Raw genomic sequence first — 24890 nt, 5'->3', positions numbered from 1 at the left:
CGGTTCGGTTAATATGGTTAACCGAACCATGCCCACCCTTACCTAAAACTATTTCGAAATTTTTAAATAGTTTTTAAAATATTTTTTTAAGGCTTAATTGTACTTTTTCCCATTATCTTTTGCTAATTGTGCAATTTTGCACCCCTCTTTTCTTAAGCAATTTTGCACCCAATAAATATGATAAAACAACATGCAGCACATGTTGGCTCAAAGGGACATTGATAGTAATTATATGGTACATCCAAAAATTTGAGTGTACCGGTAAACAAAATCGTTAAATTATTAATAAAATAAGTTTTTTTTTTAAGAAAAATAATTATTTTCTATCATTGACAATTATAATAATTCAATCTTATTTATCAAAAGCTTCGACGAAATAAAATTTACTTTTTTTGCATTTTTATTACTCATAACAAAGAATATTGATTATTTTTTATGAGAAATTGTTAAAAATTTAATATAATTCTTATAAACAATGAAATGATGTTTTTTTCCCTATGAAACTATGTTTTCTAAAATATAAATATTATCAAATAGTTTTTTATTTTATGAAATGGTAGTTAATTTATAAATTTATAGAATAAGAGTATCGATACACCTCAATTTGTGAGGTGTACCGTAAAAATTTCCTTTTTTTTATTAATTAAAATATCAATTCACGTTAGGCATGGCACTGGGGCGGAGCGGGGACGGTTTTTACCTACCCCATCCCCAAACCCAATTCCCTGATAAAACCCCGTTCCCCGCCCCGTACCCCGACGGGGATGAATAATTGAACCCAAACCCCATCCCAAATGGGTTCGGGTATCCCCGCCCCGCCCCCATACCCGCAGTGGATTCAGATTTTTAATAAATATAATCCCTTGACCAAAACTAGAACATATATTATGAACCCAAAATTCATCTGAACATACAATAAAATTATTTCAAATAAAGTAATGTAGCGACCATATAACTCGTAATCCAAATTATCAAAACCAATATCAAATTTATCAAAACCAAATAATATAGTACTAGTAGATAAGAGTATTCCAAACTACCATCAAAACAACCACATAACCAAACCAATATTCCAAAACTACATCATTGTTCATTGAAATTGCTAACACAAGTAGATAAAAATTATTGTTCATTGAAATCGGGGTGGGTTCGAGGACGGGTTCGGGGTGGGTACATGTTTCCCCATTACCCGCCCCACCCCCATCCTTTAAAATCGGGGAAAACCCAAATCCAAACCCAAATCCAATCAAAGCGGATTTTCCCCGTCAAAATCGGGACGGGTTCGGGTGGGTACCCATGGGTACGGGTTCTGTTGCCATGCCTAATTCACGTAACCAATGAATTATTAACGTTTTGTACGCGCACATGCTTTATTGCAGCAATTTGCAAGAAAATCTAATTTCCAGTTTGGCGACTCCATCTGGGCGCAGTCGACATTGTTTTTGCCAGCATGTTAGGTTGAACACACACGTGGCACCAAGAGAAAGACATGCATGATACGTTGCACAAAACGACTGCTAGAGCTAGACCCCTTTTTTTATTTTAAATTAAATAAAAGTGACAATTATGTCATCATTAATATATCGAGAAAAAATGCGTCATCATTAACATGTCGAAAGAAAAATGCTAATTATCGGATTCAGTAATTACTCCTTCCGTCCCATAATACTTAACACAGTTTACCTTATTATGCATGTCAATGCATAATTTTGAGCTTAAATATTTTGAATAATATATTAGAAAAAATTATGAAAATTTGATATATTAAAAATACTGATCGAGACGAATCTAACGACACCTTATATAATATTATTTATCTTTGTATATTAGTAGAAAAATACGATCAAAATAAGTTAAGCCAAAATTGCACATTTTCAAATGGTCATCTATTGCGGGACTGAGGGAGTATCATTCTAGCACTTTTTGAATCATGTTGTACAGTGGTTAGAATTCACCATTTTTTTAAGTGGAATGTTCGAGGTTCGAATCTCAATCACTGTATATATCTGTATATAATAATGCATTTCTCTGTCAACTAAACTATACTCGCGGCAACATTCTAACACTTTTGTTATTTACTAATTTATGTAGGAATAGTTAGATTGATCGAACATAGTGAAGTGAAGTTGAGTTTAGCATAACTTTTTTTTTTTTTTCGATCCACCAGCGTAACTTTTTCTTTAACATTCATTCAATTGAGTTAGTTGAATGAAAAAATTACGAACATAAGTATTTTTATGTTTGAATTTGTGGGACACAATTACTACCAACTTGTGAAATTAATAGACCTAAATGTTGGACATTCACTACATGAATTTAAAAAATTAGCAGGTGACTCACTAATGACGTGGCAGAAAAAGAAAAGCGTGAGTGAGGTTGAAGAAGCGAGTGGGAGTTTAAAGCCGCAATCACAAACTAACCCTTTCTGTTCTGTTCCACATGAATAAATGAACTTTTGCTATTTGCACCACCACCATTTCCCACGAATTCGGAACTGACACATTTCATATTTATTCTGTCTCTGGATGCAAAAACCCCCCAAAACCCTGAGCAAACATGAACAGCGCTATTCTGAGGAACCGTTCTAAGGTTTCTCATTTCATGACCATGCAAATGTTCACTAACCATTCCATTAATCAAATCAAACTTCATTCTAACAAACACTATTCAAAACCTTACTTTCGATTACCTAATAATTTCTTCACCAAAAAAACCAGACAGTGTGAAATTTCTCCATCATCGTTTTCTTCTTCTTCTTCTTCTTCATCATCAACTGCATCTATTCCTAAGGTTGGTTTTGTTGGTTGGTATTTGGGGATGATAAAATCACGCCCTATTCTCACTAAAAGTGTTACCTCTGCACTCATTTATACTGCTGCTGATTTATCCTCTCAGGTACCCTTTTTAAGGTTTCATCTATTTTTGTTTTCATGTTTTTCTTGTCTGCATTCATTGATTTGGGTTCAAAAGGAACTTTTTTAGTTGATGTTTGTTACAATTGTTCACTTGGTTGTCTTATGTTTCTTCTAAAAAGTTTAGGATTTAACATGTTTTAACGGTGCTTTGTCTAATGTTGTTGAGTAATAGGATAGTTTATTTCTAGCTTTGCCTTGTCTAGTTTTAGAGGATTACTGGTTTTTCAGATGGAATGATTCTAGGGTGTAGAATGAAGGTTGTAATCTTCTGGTGTTTACTAGCAGCATCATCAATTATGGAAAATGGAATGGAATGGGAGAAAACAAGTAATAAATTTTTAGTTAGAATTGACACATAAGCTTTGATTTTGTTGCTTCTACAAACCACAGTCAAAAGGCTAGTTGGACGTGAGCTTACGAAATCGAAAGCAGAACCAAACTGACAATTAAAATATCAAACATAACATATAGATCCGTTAGAGCTAGGTAGTTAAAATTAAAATTTTAGTTAGAATTAGAAAAGGGCGTCAGCGTCAAGATCGTAAATGTAAGATATTGTAAAACACGTAAAATAGCATAAGTAAGGAAAACCATTTAAATTGGAATAACTTAAATAAACATAAATTTGAAATCAACGAGAAAATCATACACAAGGAGAAAAACACGGCCGAGGGAAGCTTCCATAACAGACGTCCGAGAACCCAAACTCTGTCAAAAGAACAGCCACATTTTAACACAGAAAAATGTTGTTGTCAACGGTGTCGTGGCGTCCAACCCATGAACCTGGTTGATGTTCGCAAACAATCCCACCAATTTCACGAGTAAGATCTACAATCCCATGTGATCCTGCTAAATTGTGATTTTAACCGTGATCGGGATCGCCGAAGTCATTAAAGACTATAATATTGTAAGATCGCGATTTTGACAACCTTGTGTATGAGTTTACCAAATATAAAAATAATAATAAAAAACTATACACGAATTTACAAAATATAATAATATCATTAATAAAAACTATAAATGGTATCGAAATTAACACCAAATCTTCATCATTCCAACTCACTTATAAAGCAAATCATAATAATAAAGTGTCATTGCACAGGTCTTACACAAAATTACCAAAACAAAAGTTCATAATGTGGAAAAAATTAAAATGAGCTACAAATATTTGTAAAATTCAAAGGTATACTGCATAAAACATACACTGTTGCACATAGACAAATAAAAAAGATCAGAAACAGAGATGGAATGGTTCTTTTCGCACAAAGAAGACAGTCCCTTATTAACACAGTAGAGGGCAAGCATCTAACAGGGCCAGGTTTGTGCTGTCAATGAATAAAAATGTTGGGAGGGACAAGATCATCCAGTGCAGCAGTGTATGAACAAGTTTGTGCAGCAGGGCTTCGTGAGTAAACTGGATCTTTGGCCTTTCAGTGTTGACTGGAGGATTGCCGAAGGGAGTGAACAATGGTGTGGTTCTTTGTTGGTAGGATGGGAAGCTACAACAGTAAGGGCAGCTTTTGAAAGCATTGTGAGTGAATGGAAGCTGGAGGATTGCGGAAAGGAGTGAGCAATAGAGAGGTTGTTTTGTTTGTTTATACATGGTAGGATAGGAGGCTACCACAGCAAGAGCGGCTTGAAGCATTGTGGGTAAACAGGGATGTGGAAGCCCTGTGGTCAAATGCCTTCTTTTTGCTTGTTTTTGGTCTTGATTTTACATTTTCATCAGACTCGCTCTCGTGATTTTGAGGGAGTTTAAACTAGTCCATGTGAGTTTGTTAAGAAATCAGTTAAATATATTCAACTTGATTTCCTACATAGAAGAAACTTGTGAGTTTGACAACCATGCTTGTATGCTTGGTTGGGTTGGTCACTTTGTCCAAGGAGTGTTTTGCATGCATACTAATATTTAGCAATACAAATAAATGTAGTTTTATCATGTTTTTGATAAAGAAAAATTGGTTTAAAAATTTAATTCATTGTTTGAAATTTATCCTGGAATAAATGATTTCTTTGAAATTCAAGATTCAATTCATAGATGCAGTTTATAAAGTACAGTGTCTTGCTGATATTCTTTTTGAGGCATAGGTGATTATTGGTCTTCCTCCGTGCAACTTTTTTCAATATATGGACAATACTAGAATTGGATAATCCTTGGCTGCTGTTTACTTCTGATAGATAGACCCTTGATTGTTAATTTGTTGTCTCTTTAGTTTATAGTACTAAGATATCGTTCCCATTCATGCCAAAATGTTGTTGATTTTCAACGTTTGCTCTAGCTTTAGCCTTGGTCTACTATGTTGAGAGTGACATATAAGATGTGATATGACCTAAATTAGTGTTTTTAAATCGGAGGCATCCCTCGCCTTACAAGTCGATTTTGTACAAATGAGTTAGGCTCAACCCAAACTCTTAAGAGTTTATCAGTGTCTATCCAAGATCCGTTGAACCACTCGCTACTGGGCCACCCTGGTCACGTTTCAGATGTCTGCGCATGAGTGGGATGTTTAGAGTCCCACATTGGATGAGATATGGCCTGAAAAATGTTTATTATTGGGAGACTTCCCTCACCTTATAAGTCAGTTTCGTATGGTTGGGTTAGAGCCAACTTAAATTCTCTAAGATACTACAATCACAAAAACTAATCCTGAGCTTATAAGTAGGAAAATAAGCTCAAACGGAATGAGCTTTGCTTTGACATTAATATCATTTAATAATTATTTCAATCGATAAAAACAAATCCTGATGCGAATGAAATAAAAAGATGCTACATAATCAATAAGATCAATTTATTTCGCCCACCTACTTCCTAGTTCTTCTGTTGTTGTTGTTGTTGTTGCTCTTTGTTTTGGATATGCCAGTAACACAAGATCTTGAAGGTGCCTGTATTTTGAATGGGATACATTGCTACACCCTTTCAACAAAATTTTACACAGGTGGTGTTTTTTAGGAGCCTCAAAATCGAGTCCCTCTTCAATTCTTCTAATGCATATATTGTTTCAGGTTCTTGTGCAGACTCACTTGACGAATTCTTGAGTCTTTTATTTACATACCATTTGTCTCATTAAGTGGCTTTGCATGGTTTGATATTGCATATTTCATGCTCATTCTGCTGTTTCTCTCATACTCAAATGGTATTTAATATTTCCTTCAGACTATTGAGCGGCAATCTTCAAAATCTTTTGATTTTATAAGGACTTTACGCATGGCGGGATATGGGATGATCATTTTAGGACCATCATTGCATTTCTGGTTCAATTTTGTGTCAAAGCTTTTTCCAGGGAGGGATATTTTCTCTACATTGAAGAAAATGGCCATGGGCCAGGGGATTTATGGACCTGCCATGACTGTTATTTTCTTCTCCTTGAATGCAGGTTTGCAAGGTATGGTCCAATTTTCTCAGCTTAATATATTCCACAATTTACTTTTGTACATTGTTTTCCTTTGCTTACCTTTTTCTATACTTGCCCCTGGGGAGGTGTGCTTATCCTTTAAGTTGTTTGTGTTTGTCTTCCAAATTAATGCATGCTAGTATAGATTGCAATACAAAATGCCAAAGTTCTACAAAACCTTTGCGCCGCCATTTACTATTTTGCTTAACAGTTTCTCTTGGTTGCCAGGTGAAAACAGCAAAGAGATTGTTGCACGTTTAAAGCGTGATTTGCTTCCTACGATGTTAAATGGAGTCATGTACTGGCCTATGTGTGATTTTATTACTTTTAGATTCGCTCCTGTCCATTTACAGGTATGTGCTAATTTCTTCCTACATTTCTCATCTTACAGAATGCCATGTGATTGTAAATTTTGGATGATGCATGACATGTACCACTATAAATAGGAAAAGGATTTCCATTCTATTTTCGTGTTGTGAAACTCGGGTTGTTTACTGATGGTTTTCTGCATCTGTTTATTTGACACAGCCATTAGTCAGCAATTCATTTTCGTACTTGTGGACCATTTATATGACCTATATGGCAAGCCTAGAGAAAGCCGAGACAGCTAGTTGATCATCGTCGGTAGGTCACGACCCTCGGTTTATCTGGACTAACAAGTCTATAGAGTTTATCTGGAAGCTGCGCTGCAGTAAACAATCAAATCGTTTGGGTGTCTGCCGAAAATTCTGATCTCACACCATGGCTATACTAGTACTACTACTGCTAATCAAAACCCTCGGTTGAAACTTTTTTATTTTTAACGTTATATTCCTCATTTTGTATTGTTTATTTCTTATATGAATGGACCAGTTCATTGAACAGCAGAAGCTCTATTAGAGCTATTGTCATTGAAGTTTATATTTATTTATCTGAAGAAATTTTTTAGTCATAATTTCAAGAGGCATTTCCTTCGTTTTTTTATTTGATATTAGTTTTTCCTTCTTACTAAAGAGGAGAGGAAATCTGCATATGCTTATCCAAGTTGAGCGGAATCTTTGAGCCCTTTTCTCGAGTAAGCATTATATCATCCTTTCAAATCCTCATAATATCCTTTTAATAACTTAATCGAGAAAGTATCAAATGAAACAATAGCATATAGTAATTAGGATTAGAAAATTTCATTAAGCATATAAAATTGTAGCTCTCAGGTTAAAGAAAAACAATCCAAAATTGTTCAATCATTTGATTTGATGAAATTGAATCGGTACTATTAATCATAAATGAAACGTGTATTATTAGTCCCTTTGAATTTTGAAACTCATCATGAATCTCAATTCATTTAAGTCGAGTTGGGTTGATTTAACTTGATAATATTTTCTGTATATAAAATTCATACTCAAAATCGAGCCAAGAGAAATCAAGTTCTTGTTAATCTGATCAGTACAGTACAGTCAAGATTTTATACAATGAAGATGTTAGTCTATCAAAGGTTGCTACACGCTTGTTGAACACAAGTTTGCACAATTCTCTGCTATTCAGTTGTCTTGGTTGGATCTTCTCTCTTGGTTATGGTTAATACAGCTTGGTTTAGTCTCAAAAAGGATTACTGTTGTCAGTTGTGACCAGCAGCTTTTTGAAACCACCAAACATGGAATGTAGACATTATAAGAGGCTACATGAGTCAACAATGGTCCCAAAATCCCGATATGTCTTATTCATTCGCGGGGAGCACAACCATTGCTGGAGCACTAACATGTTGGACTTTGATGGTAAACAAAAAATATACAAGACTGATACGCTTAACATGCAGACTAGCCCCAGAGTGACAATTTTAAGATACATAAAATTGTATATACCATAATCAAGCAACAATATATCATATCCCAGACTTGCACATGCCCTTGCCAGGTTATCCCTCTTATGTTTGCATTCGGATTCTTTACAGTCAGACAATAGCAGATCTCAACTATTAGAAGACGACTCATATTCTAAGATGTATTTTAAAACCAATTTAGTGAAGTCGGAATACGAGTCGTGCAATATTCAATCACCGATTGAAGCCCCCTTGACCGTGTGTTTTTCCATATCACAGAAAATCCAGGTCTATTGACACGGTGATTCAATATCAAGTCTGAAATTTGTTTACATAGTTGATCGGTTACAGTTGAACTTTAATACCCAGAATGCAACACAGCTTTATTTCAATGGAAATCAGATGAATTAAAAAATTAAAAACAAGTAAATGGGGGGGGGGGGGGGGGGGGGGGTCTAACAATCAGAACTGGATATTATTGAAAAATGGTATTACATGATACAATGAACTTATTAACCTATCCAGAGGTTCCTATCTCTTGTATTGACTTGACCCACTTCCTAACAATTATCAATCTCTATCTAAAATAATGCTATAGCTTATTATATTTTGACAAGTTGTGACTTTGGGAATAGACAAAAATTCCATGTCAGTTGAAGTAAAGACAGTTCATAATTCAAAGCATTCCACAACTGCAGGCTGCCTCCCAACTCCTGCCTAATTTTTGGTTTCATCTGCTACTAAATATCTGATCTACTGATACAAAGTCTTCATTCATTAAATTTCTGATCTACTGATACAAAGTCTTCATTCATTAGAAGCACGTATACAAATCTTCTCAAGCTGTGTGGGCCAATCTGGTCCAAGAACTTGTGGATTTAATTCCATTGCAACGCGAAAATCCAAGAGAGATGCGCAAGAAGATTGTGTTGCTGTTTGCATATACCTTCTGGGTTGCAGTATATTTGAATCAGCTATTGACTGTCCATTTCCTTGTCTTCGGTGCTCATTCCCGAATCTCAACCCAGATGATAAACCCGTAGAGGATTCAACCAACCTCTTCAGATAAGAATCCATTGCATTATTCAATAGATTTACACAATCCACTGTCACGGTTAAACCCTCCTTCTTCAACTTTTGCTCCAAACGACTCCTCAAAGATGATGTGTCAGGGAGATATCCATTGCTGAAACAGGTTTCTCGAGGATGCTTTCTGCATGATGATGCAATAGAAAGAGGACTACGTCCATAACCAGAATTCATGGATACCCCAAGAGGGGCTGCAACAGGACTCTTACTTTGAATGCTTGGGCTTGGGCTTCCACCGAGCTGTTCAACCTCTTCTCCATCTTCAACAGAAATAGGAGGTCTGCTGCCAAGGGAATTCAGTTCTGTTGCACTCTGCTGCTCTGGAGTCTTATAGATCAAATCTTTAGATCCAAGGTTTCGGGGCTTCCCTAACTGTCCCAAAGCACTCTGACGACCCGTAAGCATCCCTTCACAAGTAGCCAAAGAACCACCCCTGCGCAGAGAAGGAGGAAAGGCATCCCCGTACTGCATTTGAATTGATCTGCTCTGCTGCCGATTTGAATCTTTTGCATTCAAGACCCTCTCTTTTTTTGCAGAACTTCTATGAGGTGGAACTTTAGACAAACAAACATTCTTCAAAATTGCCCTAATGAGTTGATTATGGAGAGGAACATTTTCCTTTCCAATCGTCGTGATGCAAATCTTGTCAAACTCAGCTTTGCTGATCTTTGAACTAACCAACTTCCCAAGCTGATCAAAGTACGTGCCAGCTCTCTGATTACCAACCTTCTTTACAATAACAGCTTTCAGCTCCAAAGTGTTTATTCGAGTATAGTTTTGCTTTGGTACCGTCATTTTCCCGAATCTTCTAACAATCACTGAAATAACAAGTAAATCAAAATCTTAGCTTCTCCAACAAAAAACCCCAAATGATCCAAAAACCAAAAATTTCTTAAACCCTAAATCCCAAACAATATCTCTATCTACAATTCAACAAGTTTTCAATCAGAAACCATCATCAAATTCAACAATTCATCGATCAGAAATAACAATTCACACAACAATTTGTAAGAAAGCAGAAAACGCGTCCGAGCAAAATTGAGTAAGAAACAAATTTGAGAATTGTAAGTTGAAATTATCAAAGAAGAAAGAAAACCCATTAATGATTTCGAAGAAAGTAATGAAATTCAATGAAGTCAATGAAGAAGAAGAAGATTCGTACCAAAATGGGTCACCAGCGATGAAGAATTGAAGTATGAAGTTGAAGCTGTTGGAATGTCCGATGCTATTTTGGTGCAGTGTGTGTCTGAAATGAGACCAAACCCTAACTGGAATGGATTCTTGTAAGACTAAATAAAGTACCAAAAGCTCATCCTCAACCTTGGTCTTCTTTTCTTGTGTGTAAGACCACTCTCTCTCTCTCTCTCTCTCTCTCTCTCTCCAAAAATTCAACAAAGTGGAGCTAAATAAATATAGAAACAAAATTAGCATAATTACTCTCTTTTACACATAGTTCTAAAACTCGGCTCGATCATCGACTCAGCGGGGTACTGGATCAATGGTCGAACCACTGAGTCATTAGTGGAACCGCATGACTGAATCAGAATCACTCGGATGACTCGGTTAGATAACTCGGTCCTTAGATTAAATTTATATAGTTATTTAACCGGATTAACTCGAATTGAATCGGTGACTCGGTCACTTTAGAAACTAAAATAATTAATGAGTGTTGTAATTTAAAAAAGGTTTACATTTAAGAACAAAAATAAAATCAAATGAGTGTTTAAATATATGGACGAAGAGAGTAATGCATATTCAAATAAATATAGTAAAATAAAAAAAATCTTTCAAAAAAAATATTGTAAAAAAAATGTTTATTAAAATATTTGAGATGTCGAACAATAATATTTAAATGATAAGAGTGTGTTTGGTTCCTTAAAATAAAAAAGAGTGTTTGGTTCCCTTTAAAAAAAACAGTTCAGTTATTATATATAATTGATAAGAAGCAAGATAAAAATAAAAGATCTACACAGTGCAGTGGGTAAAGGGATTGCATTGCAATCTAAGAGACGCGGATTCAACACCCTGCGCTGCCATTTTTTGGAAAATTAATATGATTTAATTTCTGCTTCGCATAGAACCGGTCCGGTTTGTCAAACCCGCCGGTTCATCGATTTTCCCCGAGTTTGGCCGAGTCTCACTGGTTCAGGCCGGTTTGATTGCATGACCGATCCGTTTATCAACTCGAACCGGTCACCACGCCAGTTCACGGTCGGACCGGTTCAAACCGTCCGGTCCGGTCCGGTTTTCAAAACTATGCTTTTACGTATTGATTTGTAAGAATAAAAAATTATTTTTATATGTTTTCTTTTAAGATTTTTTTTTTTTTTGTAGATAGACGAAATGACAAAGCCATATTATAAACTCACACACATAAGTGGAGGTACTGGGATTCGAACCCCGGTCATGGTATTCGGCTTAACAATTTCGGCATTTCCTCAGTTGAACTAGGACTTGTGGATTCTTTAAGAGTTTTTATATTTATATTTAATTTAAGGGATAGAATCAAATGACACCATGGTGTCAAATTAAATTTGACACCAAACCATAACCATTAATCCAACTTTAATCTCACGTCTCTCATCAATTCATTAAATGCTCACATGTTTGATCAAATTATCTACATTTTAATTTTAGAAACAATTTATTCTTTCTTTTTTTATTAATTATTTACCAAAAATTGCTGGGAGAAATCAAATGGTAAATAATTAATAAATAAAAAAAAGAATAAATTGATTCTAAAATTAAAATTTAGATCATTTGATCAAGCATGTGAGCATTTAACGAATTGATGAGAGACATCAGATTAAAGTTTAATTAATGATTATGATTATGTATCAATTTAATTTGACAACATGGTGTCATTTGATCATATCCCTTAATTTAATTAACGTAAAGAATTGTACAATGTATTCTTTTATATTTATATTTAATTTAATTAGTGTAAAATCTCGTACAATGCACATGTACATAGGCTGACTTATGTATCTAAATCGTAAGTGTGTTTTGGGAGAAGGTTAAATATTTTAATTACGGTGGATTAGTAAATAAAAATGAAACATTTATTATAAGACTTATCACTCCTTTTCTTTCTCCCTAACCAAAAATTCAGCAAAAACGAGCTAAATAAAAAGAAACCAACAAGCATCAATACCCTCTTCTTTTAATTTGTAAAAAAAATATTGATTTTTTTTCTTTTAGAGGTTTTAGATACTCATATTTAATTTAATTTATGTAAAAACTCGTACAATGTATTCCAGAAAAGAAAAAGACACTTGTACAATGCATCAGTAAAAAAACGTACAATGCACGGGTACACAAGTTGATTTTTAAAAATATATGAATATGATGGATCTAATTAAGGGGTTTAAGAGTATTTAACCTATGTGGTGATAGATCTAATTTGGTTTGATGTGAATATCCTTGTTGGGTGATTTAATATCTATATGAATGTATATGTTGATGAATATGATGTTATATGATGTTGTTCGTGGTTGATGAATTATTATATGAATGTATATGTTGATGAATATGATGTTATATGATGTTGTTCATGATTGATGAAATATTATATGAATGTATATGTTGATGAATATGATTTGATGTTGTTAATAATATGAAAGATTTATATATTGTGAAAGATGTTGATATGAAGTTGTAATGGTTACATGAGATTATTATTGTTGATGTTGACTTGCTGCATATTATTTAATGGTGTTGTCTTGTTGTCGTGATTAGGATGTTAATGTTGGTCTAAGTTGTTTAAGTTGTAAGATGTTGATCCAAATTATTGGAGTCATATGAGATGTCTAAGTTGTTTAAGTTGTAAGATGTTGAGTCCATGCATACTCATTTAAGTTGAGGGCTTGATGCCCTGTAATGTATATTTATACATATTATGTTGAGGGCTTGATGCCCGGTAAGTTGAGGGTTTGATGCCATGTGAGCCTATTTACGCTCAATACGTTGGGGGCTTGATGCCCTGGTTGGTACCACATGCATGATTAAGAGGTCGTGGTTGCATTTTGTCTAGACGGTTCAAGATGTGTAAGATGTCTAAGTTGCATTGTCGAGTTGAAGTCGTGTCGTTGTTGTTAAGTTGTTATTTACCCATGTGTCGTTAATGAAGTGCTTATGATGTTGTTATGTTGTTTATGATGTTGTTTATGTTGTGATTATGTTGTTATATGATGATGTTTATGATGTGAAGTATATGATGTTATAAAATGATGTTATGATGTGATGTTTATGTTGTTGTATGACGTTGGGTATAATGTAATGAATATGAAGTTAATGATGATTAGAAGTTGATTGAGTTATTAATGAAGTTTTATAAGAAGAGTAATGTTATTAATTGATGAAGTATAAGTTGTTAAATGCTTTTGATGAATTATATGCTTATTATTATTGAATGTGAAATCTCACCCCTTCTGCTTGGAAATGTTGCCCTCACAATTGGGTAACTTGCAGGTAATCAAGATTAGTTGTGAAGTGAGTCGACTCTCTCACGTGTCGTCGTCTTAGGGTCGCTCTGATACGTAACGGGATGAGAATTTTGTTGTTGTTTTATGTTCCTTACGTATTATTTTATGAAGTTTTATGAACATGTTGTTGGAATAATTTTATGAGATTTTACATTGAGGCCTTTGTGCCAAAGTTGTTTTAAACGTTTAAATAATTTCCGCTGCAATAAGATTTAATTTGATGATTGAGATAATTAGTAATTTTACTATATTCAGCTTTGAAAGAAGTGTAGCATCCTGTTTAGTTGTTTTACTCTGATTTATGCAAAAAAATTCAAGTGGGGAAAACAGGGTGTTACACTCATCATCAAAACAATTTGATTAATTTGAATTATTGATTACTATCAAACTCACACACACAAATATTGTAAAATTAGTTCGGATTACATAATTTGAACGAGAGTAAAAATAAAAATTCAGAAGGAACGCAAAAAGTTAGTTGGGTAAAAAGATGATTGAAAGGTTTAGTTCTACGAGTGTGTAGATCTGACAAGTAATGTAACGAGACTCATATGCGATACTCCAAAATTTCATTCTTTTATATTTTAACCTTCACCTCATAGGATATGTTACCTAATATCCACCTCATATGATATGTTACCTTCCCTAAAAAAGGATATGTTACCTGACAGATTTGAGTTGGTGGTCCAAAGACCCCTCGTGAACACAACCATTGTTTCTCGTTATAAACTTCACTAATTAATATTCCCTCGTCGTTTTCCTCTTCATTATGAACTATATTATCTAAAACGTCTTGAGTTGATAGTTGAACCCGAGGAACCACACTGTTTCTTTGTGATATAAGAACTCCATAGTAGCAAACGCACAACCCATAACAACATCTTCATAACAAAAAATTTAATTAATATTTGAACTATAATAGTAAACAAAAAAATCAGCAATGATAAAGATGAATACCTACTTTCCTGTTAATTAATTCTTAACGAGGTTTAAAAAATTTAAATTCCTCAAATCGTCACTTTTGACTTCACCCATCATGTCAAAGCCTTCAAATCTAAACATGTGGTTAAAAACATAAAAAAAAAATGATTTTAAACACACGTTGGGCACATGTTTAAACAGGAAATTAAAAATAAGAAATTCATGACAATTTTCAACTTTTAACCAATCCAATGAGTTTTATTTCTTAAAAAAATAATTAAAATTACTTAGCTTAAAAACAAATCAAACAAAAAAACTAGTACGAACAACCAGAAAAGTTTAGTATCTAATTATATTAATATTTCTATACACAAAATAGAGTCTATCTTAAAATCAGAAATGAAATGTTGCATAACATAGTTTAATATGTCGATAACAAATTAAATGTCAATAGTTAAAAATATCAGAGTCTTCATTTCTTCTTATAGGAGAGTCAAAAATTTATTTACAACAAATACCCTAAAAGTAAAATGTAGATAAAACATTATTGTTCACGAATTATAAAGGTTGAGAATTTATTTTCGTGCAACCCAAAATGAAATAACAATGATATAATATTCAATTTTGATTCAATAGCGTGAAATTACACTCAATATCATAAAGAAAAACAAGATATAATAAATCTAATTAGATAATAGAAATACTAAAATAGTAATTTTTTTATTTATAATTTATTCAACAATTTATTTTATGTGTAAAGAATTTAAGAAAATCGCAAACTTCTTATTTGTGAAAGGAGGCAAAATTGTTTTGAAGGCTGAAAGGAGATGAAATCAAACATGTAAAAGATATTTGTGGGATACAACATTTATTAGTCTATATTTCGTTAGATTGTGTATTTTTTAACACTAAAATTGATGTGTTTTAAAAAGCGATTTTAACTAGTTCTTAGTGTAAAGTTTCTTTAGACTATGAAAGTATTATATTTAAACCCATTAAAATATCAATATATTATGCTAGTAATATAATTAGTATTTACAAGACATATTCTTTTTGAAAAAGTGATTTTAACTATGATAAAATTACTAACTTCTAATTTTCATCTACAAAATGAGCGATTAAACAGATATATCTTTTACTTGTTAATGTTGTCCAAAGATATGAAGTTAAGCAAATTCTATTCAGAATCATACCCATGATTTCCTTAAGCTTGATTATTTCCCTGTTATATATATTTTTAATATTTGAAACTTCGGTATTCCTACAGACCATTTCAGCATAAGGATTCAAATAATTCATCCATACTCGAATTTTATCATACTCAACAAAATTATAAGGAATATCATGAGCAACAATAGCTTCCGCAAGCATGCTATGATGAGTTTTTTGGTTGATTTCGGTCATGTTAAAAGGTTGTTCAAGACTATTGAGTTTTGACAAGATAATTTTGCAACTAATAACATGACGCATGAGATGCGAAGTACCATATTTTTCCCGGACTTTGGGTTTTTTCTGACAGCACTTTTTTTTGCAAAAATTTCATGCAACCCTTTCTATGTCATCTATCTTTTTACCGATTTTCTCAAAAAAATTTCAAACTGCTTACATTGTTTTCTTATTAGTATCGTTATTCTCAGATGCCACAGTAGTTTCATCTTGACCTTCTCCAATCACATCTACATTCATATGCTTCATACTACAATAATATAGACATTTCAACAAGTTATGCATCCAAGTTATATAGACATTTCAACAAAAAAATATCGATTCAGATTAAAGAGAAAAGCTAGAGAAATGTTACAATCACAAAATACAGCTACAATAGATCATGTGTTAGACAATCAGACAATCATAAAATACAGTTACAACAGATCTCAAAGTGTCAAATCTAGGCATACCACCAGAATACCGACTGAACAAAATACACACATAAGTATTCCACCGCTTACACTAGACCCTTACGATGGTCCAGGAAGGAACTAGGAGAACTCTAATACACTAGCATCACCTCCATCATGAATTCATAGGAATAGGTACCTCAATCATGTATACTCCAAAAAACAGCCAATCAATAATAGGATACCAATCAAATTTTCCTTTCGGATACCAACCTTTGTTGCTCCTTGAAAGTAGAAACATAAACATACTTAAAAACCACCAAATAATCCAATTCTTGTATAAGTGCAAGCAATAAAAAGTAACCAGACCTCTTAATTACCACTTAAGCTAAAAAATACTCGAAGAACGGGTTTGGTTAACAAGCACAAGTCCAAACAAAGCAAGACATGCCATCTCTGAGGTTATATGATGGTGAAATGCAAGTAACAATTGAAAACAGAACTTGAATATTGTAATTATATATTCTTGTAGTAACACTAACAAACTTTCTTGTTTGACTCAAAGGTAGTAACAACTAATTGACTCAACAACAACACATCAACAATACTAATGTTTGTACATGGACAGTAGGACAAGGCATGTGTTTGAAGTATGCTTAGTAGAATTGGGTAAGAAGGGAACATGCAAAAGTAATAAAATTTACATGGACTTGAGATAACACATTATCAAATTCATTTCCTTCTACCTTTTTTCTTTTGTTGCTAATTTTGTTTATTATAATACTCGATCAAAACATATGTAAGTAAGAGCCTACAAGTTACAACACTGATTTACATATAAATCACATAGTTTATTTTATGAAAATAGATAAGGATAAATAATGAGAAGTGAAAATAAAACTAACTATTGCTAATGTGTGATTAAAATATTCAATATTTGTTTTCATTATGACTATGATTGTGTAACCAATGATATTCCTTCTTCTATGTTGAGTAAATATGTGACAACTAAGCACACATAGATCATCAATATACATAGTTGATTGAGGAGGGGTGTTAGAATTATAAATTATATTCCCTGTAAGTGCAACAAATCACCGCACAAAATTAAGTATATCGTCTTAATAGTTGATATGGGCCAAATGAAGCCCAAGTAATATCTAACCCACCACCCAAAAGAAACAGAAAACCCTAATTTTGATTCTTTGTATAAATTGGCATTTGCATCATCGAAATATCCTTCACCTACCACACAATTCTTCAGCTGTTTGCGCATTTGAGTCTCACCGGCGATCAAATCAATAAAACATGGGACACTCAAATGTTTGGAACTCTCACCCCAAGACCTATGGTCCTGGTTCCCGCACTTGGTATGTTCAATCTTCGATTCTCATAACTTTTTTTGATTCATCTAGGTTTCTAGTATTTTCCACCGTTAAAGTTTACATTTTGATCATGATTTATGAATTTTGAAACGTTTAACTATTTGTTTCCATGTTCTATTGCTTTGGGTTGTGCTGTTTGGGTTTGAGATTGATGACTCGTGCTATTCATAATATATTTTGGGGATATTAACTGAGCTTATAGCTAAGAAGCTTGTTTATTACTGATTTGGTTTAATGTTGTTTTGTTCTCATTGTCGATGATTTGAACATATGTAATTTAGTGGAAAACCTTATATTATATGAGCAACAGTGAACATTAATTTTTGAACAATAGTGTATATTATAAACATTCTCACAATTCTGTAGAACAATTGATTTTGTATTGCAGATGAGTTGTTTTTTTAATTTTGAATTGTCTTGTTGATTGTGATCTTGTTTTGTCTTACTCTCTGTAGTCGTGTGTGCGGGAATTCACATGGATTGATCAGGAAGTATGGCCTTATGTGCTGCAGGCAATGCTTCCACAGCAATGCCAAGGAAATTGGCTTCATTAAGGTAAAACATTTGATTGTGATGTCCTTAGATTCAATCATTTAAAATCTCTGTACGAGTAACACCTTTTGTTATTATTTTTGTTGCAGTACCGTTGAATGAAGAGCTATTTTCTCTGCCCAGCCAATCTTAGGTTTCGTCATTAGAATGTTGTGAGGTGGTTATGTTTGAAGAAACTATATAATTGTTTTTGCATTTACTTTATTTGTCAGACTTTATATTTTTGAATTGAGGTTGAAACTCCTTTTTTATATATACATTGCCTTCTACTATTGACTTCCCTATCTGCGTTGTTCTAACTTCTCTAAATCTACACAACCTTGATTCACAAATCTTTGTCTAATTTATTTTCACTCTGCTATTTTTTGTTATATATTATAAACGTTGGAATTAGGATTGTGTGATTATTGTTTAATTGATGTTGCCCCACGCATCAATTTTAAGGTCATACAGATTGTGTTTTTATGCAGTCAGCAATTTCTGAACGTTCGATTATGATTCTACTGTATACATCTTGTGTCAGTAATCTTTGTTTTTAAAATAATCAAAACATTATTTTCTAGGACTGATCACGATTGGTCGCTCGTTCGCATATTTTCTACATCATGTAGTTTGTGACTGCGTTTAATTTGATTTCTATTGGTGGCTTCCTTATTGTAACGACAAACAAGTAATGATTTCATTGTACTGAGAGTGCCTGTCATCAAGTTTCAATTGATTTTGTTCTTTAATTAAAACCTTAAGATATAGTAGTAATTTCTTTACCTATCTGTGATCTTTGTGGGTCAGTGTTCATAACAATGAAGTAGTCTACAATTGATTTATTATGATATGAACTGTTTAATTCAATTGACCAAAAACCGCCTTGTATTTGTAGACGTTTGCTTTGAGCATCCAGTTTACTGTCTTGTGCCAGTACAATTTTGTACAATATATAATCACGTTCCACCCTCGTTTGTAAAACATACTATTTGATAGATTTGTTACATCTATAGGTTCTCTTTTCTTTTACTAAATTTTGACTAAAACACTCTTGGTACATAGATTATAGTTATAGGTTCTCTTTTCTTTTTCTGAATTTAGGCTAAACGGGACATAGATAGGCAGAAGAATAAAAAACAAAACTTAAAAATGCAATGCGTCCGTTTAAATTCCTGTTTTCTAGTGAAACCAAAAAAATCAGATGATAGGTCAGATTCATATGGAAATCAGAAGGTTTATATCCTTTTTAAATGAGGTAGGCGAACAATAATACCACTCACGTCTATATCTACCTCTATATATCAACCAAACAATGCCTTTTTGTCATCTCATTATCCTGTTGCAAATAAAGAAAATTTGCATGTGCCAAAGATTGCTATTGAAACAACAAATGCATGTGGCAATTGGATAAGAGTAGAAAGAATTATCCTATTTGGTCTTAGAGTCGTAGTGTGTATATAGATTTGATGTCGGTGCGACCCACAGAGATCAAAAGCTTAAAAAACTGTTATGTTACCTGCTTTGTAAGTTGTACCAACCAATCCCACACTAATGCTGCTGGCCTCTAATTGAATTCCTTCCTTTACAAGGCATTTCAGCATCGTATTCATTTTAGTGTGAAGTTGATTTCAAAAATATAGAGCTAATTTTGACGTGTTTGAATGTTCTTGAATATGAATCTATATATGTTTTTGTAGATACACTTAAAAGTCCAGACTTCATTGTTTAACTTATTTTTCCATCAATGTTTCACATCGCAAATCAATTTTTATGGAAAAATAAGGTGTTTTATGGGACCATATTTTAATCTTTCTACCAACAATTTCATATGCGGGGTTGCAAATTGAGAAACACTAAACAGTTTTCTATAGGATTGAGAACCATTGGAGAGAAGGTATCCTATAGAATATATAGAGTTGAGATATCGGTACTTTTTTGGTCGGCAAGATGTTGAAAAAGGAATAAAAAGGAAGTGATTAATTTATCTTAAAATGTCAAAGCAGTGCTTACACAATTAACATATAAAAAGAAATTGTCGCTTCTAAAGATAGCTCAAGAGTATAAGAATTGAGTGATAACCACAAAGGGTAAAAGAATTAGATTCAAATGATGTATCAAGCCACGTTATTCCTTGAGTTCTTTAAAATGTGTTTCATTCATTCTACTTAGCAAATTATTAGTAAAATAGAAAGAACAGTTGAATATATGGCTTTTTTTTACTACAAGCTTATAAGCAAAGTACCAATAGCTGACCTCTTAATCGTAAAATGTAATCCAATACCTTTGAAAATAATATTTAGTTATACAAGTAACCTATCATTTTCGGGATCTATTTTTTCTAAAAAATTTGCACTGTTTTAGAGATTATGATAATTGAGCTTTTCACTGAATTAACTTTATGCTGAATTGATTATCATAAGACAATAAATTCTCTACACACGAGTCAGCTTTAAGATAGGGAGATAAATGTTCCTTGGATGCATTGCTTGAGGGAAGGTTTCTCAAAAGTAAATAATGAGTAAAAAAAGAAAGTAAATAATGAGTAAAGATAACCTGTACATAAAGATAGTAAAGGTTCCACCAAAAACAATATGGAGTAAAGAGATGCGAGTTCAATTTAATCTAAGCAATTTCACAGTTTTACTTCTTAAAATTAGACATATATATTATAAATAATGTTGATTTTATTAAAGTAAATAAGGGTGTTTGACATTCATTGGATTCAGATAAAATAAATCATTTTTTAGTTAAGTAGTCTATTTGCTAGAAATTCACTCATAAGATGAATAAATGAAAAATCTAAAGTTCGAGTCTCAACCCTTACATTATTTAATGTTTTTATCAATTGAACTATATTCATTGGACAAAAAATAAATCATCTAATCGATATTTCTATATTTAGGTAGTAGAGTAGTCCAAAATTTTAAATCCACTCTTACTTCATTCACTTTTGATTGTCATGTCAAATTATGCCATCATCATTCAAAGTAAGAATGAATATACCAAAATGTTTCCAACTGATAAGCCGTGTACTAAAATAAATAAGAAATTACTTAAAATGGGGTACTTTGAGTACTCAAAGCACTAACTCAACAAATCAAATACCAGGAATCTTGAATCTTTGGCTTCAAGGATTATTAACCTCTTCAAAGCAATATAATAATAGCACATTTTGGAGCATGCAAAATAGCCGCCAATACACAAACCAACTTCGAAGCTACATAGTTGAGTATCACATTTTTTTCTTTTCTTTTGCTATTGGTAATAAATAATCACAAACTTTCTCCTTTGTGGGGTAATTGAGCTGGAAAGGAGAAACAAAGTTAGAAAGCTATGGGACAGACAAGCAATATAATTTCCTTAAACCCATAATCACTTCCGAAGCAAAGTTAATTAATTAAATAATATCTTATAAACGGATATCTTTGAGTGGTTGTTTACTTTTAACCTATTACTATTACTATTCCATTGAGTTGTGTTGAGTGTGCCTTAAGTTACATTTGCCTTCACATTAAAATTATGCATTTACAATATCTTTTGTCTTCTAATACCAAATGGGAAATTACAATAACCATAGATTATTTATAAGTATGAACTATTAATTAGTCTTAATTATAGATGATATTATCTAGCAATTAGTAATTTGACTTGCCAAAGTAAAATACTTAACCGAGGGATTTGGTACAAATTAAAATTTGTGTCCTTTATTGTTGAAGTAGCTAGCTAGTTGTGGTGGATAATCATGTAGCTCTAACTAATTATTTAGTTGATTAACTACAACAACAAACAAAATGAATTCTATCCAACTCCAACTCCAACTCCTATTGCTTCTAGGGTCACCTGGAAATTATTTTGGATAAAGATGTGGCAAGGTCTAAGGCAGGTGCTAAATTGTAATTATAATTTATTGTGAAACAAATCATCATAATCTATAGCACTAGGCTTGGCATTTTTGCATATTGATTTTGCCTTTCTTATCATAATCAAGTGATTCATGACTAATGGCACACATGTGAGCAAAATTATACTATAAAGGAAAAGGTAGCTTCAATGTAAATCAAGATATTTAAATTTATTGTAGTTGTTTAGATTAATAAAATGTTTTTGTCAAATTTGTACAAACAAAAAAAGAGTTTTGTCAAACCATTATCTTAGCAGACACACAATATTAAATACTGTATTTTAGTTGAATTGCTGCAGAGCTCAGTCTTGTTGTTTCTTCAAATAATAATTAAAATATGGATTATGTCTTCTAGTGATTATACTAGAATTATTACAGAAATATGTATTCAACAAGTACTTTATAAATTACAGTACACCCTATTTGTTTTTTTGTTGCACAAATTATTATTATACCCTATGTAATGTAGTATTACTAGTCTGTGACAAGAAAAAAACATTTTAATGTAGCTATTTAATTAAATAATGAGGGAGCTACGCCGTCAGCCAAGGGTAGAGTCACAATTTTAAATATATTTATTAGCACAAGATGCTGTCAGATGAAATGAAACTAACTAACCATAAGCAGGTTCAGAGGGCAAGGCAAAAATAATTTAAAATTACAAATATCAATTTGGGATATTTTATACTACTTCCATTAACCTTTATATAATATGAAAGCTTAATAAATTTAATCTCTCCCCCATATTTTTTTTAAATTAATAATAATAATATCTATTTCTCTCCTTTTATTGGTCAAAATTGATGAAATTAATTAAATGTGAAGAAGGTTTGAGAAAACAGAAAATTAAAGAGGTAGATGTTGATAATAAGAAATATAAGAAGCGTTCAAAGCTTGCAATGAGTGGTGTAAATGGAAAGGGACATGAAGAAAGAGATGTAGCATCTTTAATCTAGTTATAATTAATAGTAAATTGATTATAGCTTAGCTTGCAAAAATCACAATTAGCCAACACTACTGCCTTTTTTGGTTGATAATGTCTAAACTTTTAGGGCATTTCATTTCATTTAATTGATAACATCAACCACTGTAATTGCTTTCATCAACGTTAGCTCATTCATCTCTTTCCTAATGAAGTAATCAATCTATCTCAATCTTTATACACACATTATACATTATTATATTATATTACATATAAACTTACAATTTATACCACGTGAAATACTATTAAGCGAGTGTGCTTATCATAGTGTCTTGATATTGTTACACTTCTTGTATTCCTCCAATTATGAAAAAATAAAAGTTATTTTTACACATTTATATAGTATTAGAAATTGTATAAGTGTTTTCCCTTTTTTTCCACGTACTTTTGTAGTTGAAGATATCATCCATGCATGAAAGGCTTCAAGGGACCAACAATATTGATGTTAAGTTTGGTAAGATCAAGGAATTAAGTAGAAGAAAAAGAAAAATTTAATGCACTTCAGTTTCATTCAAGTCTAATTATATAGCCGACTTGCTTTCTTTCTTTTCAAATCACTCCTAACAAATTACTACTATTGATTTCTTAGAGATGCCAAACTACTAACTAATTCCAAGATAATACGACTACTATTCACTGCATTTTATTATCAAATTAAAACACAAAGTTGCTCTAATCCTTTCCTTGCGTCAGTTTTTATTTATTTATTTTTTAATTTTTTAATTTTCCTTTTTTCGTAAAAAGAAAATTATAGTGAAAGGACGATGATCAATCCAAGATAGAGAAGATCTTTGAATTCATAGAAGAAGAATCATAGATAGATGGTGAATAAAATGGATATTTGTGTCGTTATACTATAGAATTTGACGAATCAACAAGTATAAAATTCAGTTGACACAGACACACATAATCAAATTTGCATCACTTAAAAAAAAAAAATAGTTGAGAGACCAGTTTAAACGTATTTGAAAATACATAGTCAAATTGAAAGAATTTGGTTTTAAAGGGATTAAAACTTTTTTTTTAAAGGAGGGATTAAAACTTTCAATTATGCAACTATTTACATACTAAAAAAAAATAAAAAATCAAAGGGATTAAAATATATTTCTTTGATATAAAACAATATTGGTGTGACATGTTCTCATATAATCAAAGTTGCTCCATAATTGCTTTTTATTTTATTAGAAAATACTACTGCATAAAGATCTGTTTAGATTATAAAGTCATATATAGAGAGCTTAACTCCCCCAACATAGAGTATTGATTATAAATTTAAGGGCTAAGAGAAGAGCAAAGAGAAGAAGCCATTATGGAGCTCGTAAGAGCTCGTAAGATCAAGTTGTAGCATTTTAAGGGTAAAAAAAAACTTACAATATTTTAGAAGGATATTTCACATATAAATAAGAAAGCACAACTGATATGTGAGACAAAATGTCACATGAAAAGATAAACATTTTTTTTTTTGAAAGAATGAAAAGATAAACGTTGAATATTATATAAATGGAATGATTTATATTCATTCATATACCTGATATATCTGAAGAAATTAGGTTAATGTATAATGTAAAAGTAAATTATGTAAATGCTTAAAGCTCAGTATAATAATCTCGTACTTCCGCATTATATTAATTAAAATAGAAAAAACTTGATCCGA

At 32.3% G+C, this 24890-nt stretch overlaps 3 protein-coding genes across 3 annotated transcripts; 2 read left to right on the top strand and 1 right to left on the bottom strand.

Annotated features, from left to right (window-relative positions):
* Positions 1–2411: 2411 nt before the first annotated feature.
* On the top strand, positions 2412–7241 carry LOC25485355 (PXMP2/4 family protein 4). Its single transcript, XM_013614540.3, has 4 exons — positions 2412–2895; positions 6070–6298; positions 6536–6660; positions 6836–7241. The coding sequence occupies exons 1-4, from the start codon at positions 2557–2559 to the stop codon at positions 6920–6922; spliced, it is 780 nt and encodes a 259-aa protein (XP_013469994.1). The 5' UTR covers positions 2412–2556; the 3' UTR covers positions 6923–7241.
* A 1315-nt stretch (positions 7242–8556) lies between these two features.
* On the bottom strand, positions 8557–10584 carry LOC25485354 (uncharacterized). Its single transcript, XM_013614539.3, has 2 exons — positions 10354–10584; positions 8557–10009 (listed from the first exon to the last, which is right to left on the bottom strand). The coding sequence occupies exon 2, from the start codon at positions 9984–9986 to the stop codon at positions 8910–8912; it is 1077 nt and encodes a 358-aa protein (XP_013469993.1). The 5' UTR covers positions 9987–10009; positions 10354–10584; the 3' UTR covers positions 8557–8909.
* Positions 10585–17645: 7061 nt separating this feature from the next.
* On the top strand, positions 17646–18703 carry LOC25485353 (40S ribosomal protein S29). Its single transcript, XM_013614538.3, has 3 exons — positions 17646–17804; positions 18275–18374; positions 18461–18703. Exons 1-3 carry the CDS (start codon positions 17743–17745, stop codon positions 18467–18469), a joined length of 171 nt encoding a protein of 56 aa, XP_013469992.1. The 5' UTR covers positions 17646–17742; the 3' UTR covers positions 18470–18703.
* Positions 18704–24890: the final 6187 nt, after the last annotated feature.

Source organism: Medicago truncatula, chromosome 1, assembly GCF_003473485.1.
Source record: "Medicago truncatula cultivar Jemalong A17 chromosome 1, MtrunA17r5.0-ANR, whole genome shotgun sequence".
Lineage (NCBI taxonomy): Eukaryota > Viridiplantae > Streptophyta > Magnoliopsida > Fabales > Fabaceae > Medicago > Medicago truncatula.
Note: the sequence above shows the minus strand (reverse complement) of the source record. Positions and strands in the feature narration are given on the sequence as shown.

Bases quoted from the DNA above. Each gene is read 5' to 3' on its own strand.
- LOC25485354 (XM_013614539.3), bottom strand. From the start codon at position 9,986: ATGACGGTACCAAAGCAAAACTATACTCGAATAAACACTTTGGAGCTG.
- LOC25485353 (XM_013614538.3), top strand. From the start codon at position 17,743: ATGGGACACTCAAATGTTTGGAACTCTCACCCCAAGACCTATGGTCCT. The intron at 17,805-18,274 runs GTATGTTCAATC...TACTCTCTGTAG, and splicing joins GGTCCTGGTTCCCGCACTTG to TCGTGTGTGCGGGAATTCAC.
- LOC25485355 (XM_013614540.3), top strand. From the start codon at position 2,557: ATGAACAGCGCTATTCTGAGGAACCGTTCTAAGGTTTCTCATTTCATG. The intron at 2,896-6,069 runs GTACCCTTTTTA...TATTTCCTTCAG, and splicing joins CTGCTGATTTATCCTCTCAG to ACTATTGAGCGGCAATCTTC. The intron at 6,661-6,835 runs GTATGTGCTAAT...TATTTGACACAG, and splicing joins TCGCTCCTGTCCATTTACAG to CCATTAGTCAGCAATTCATT.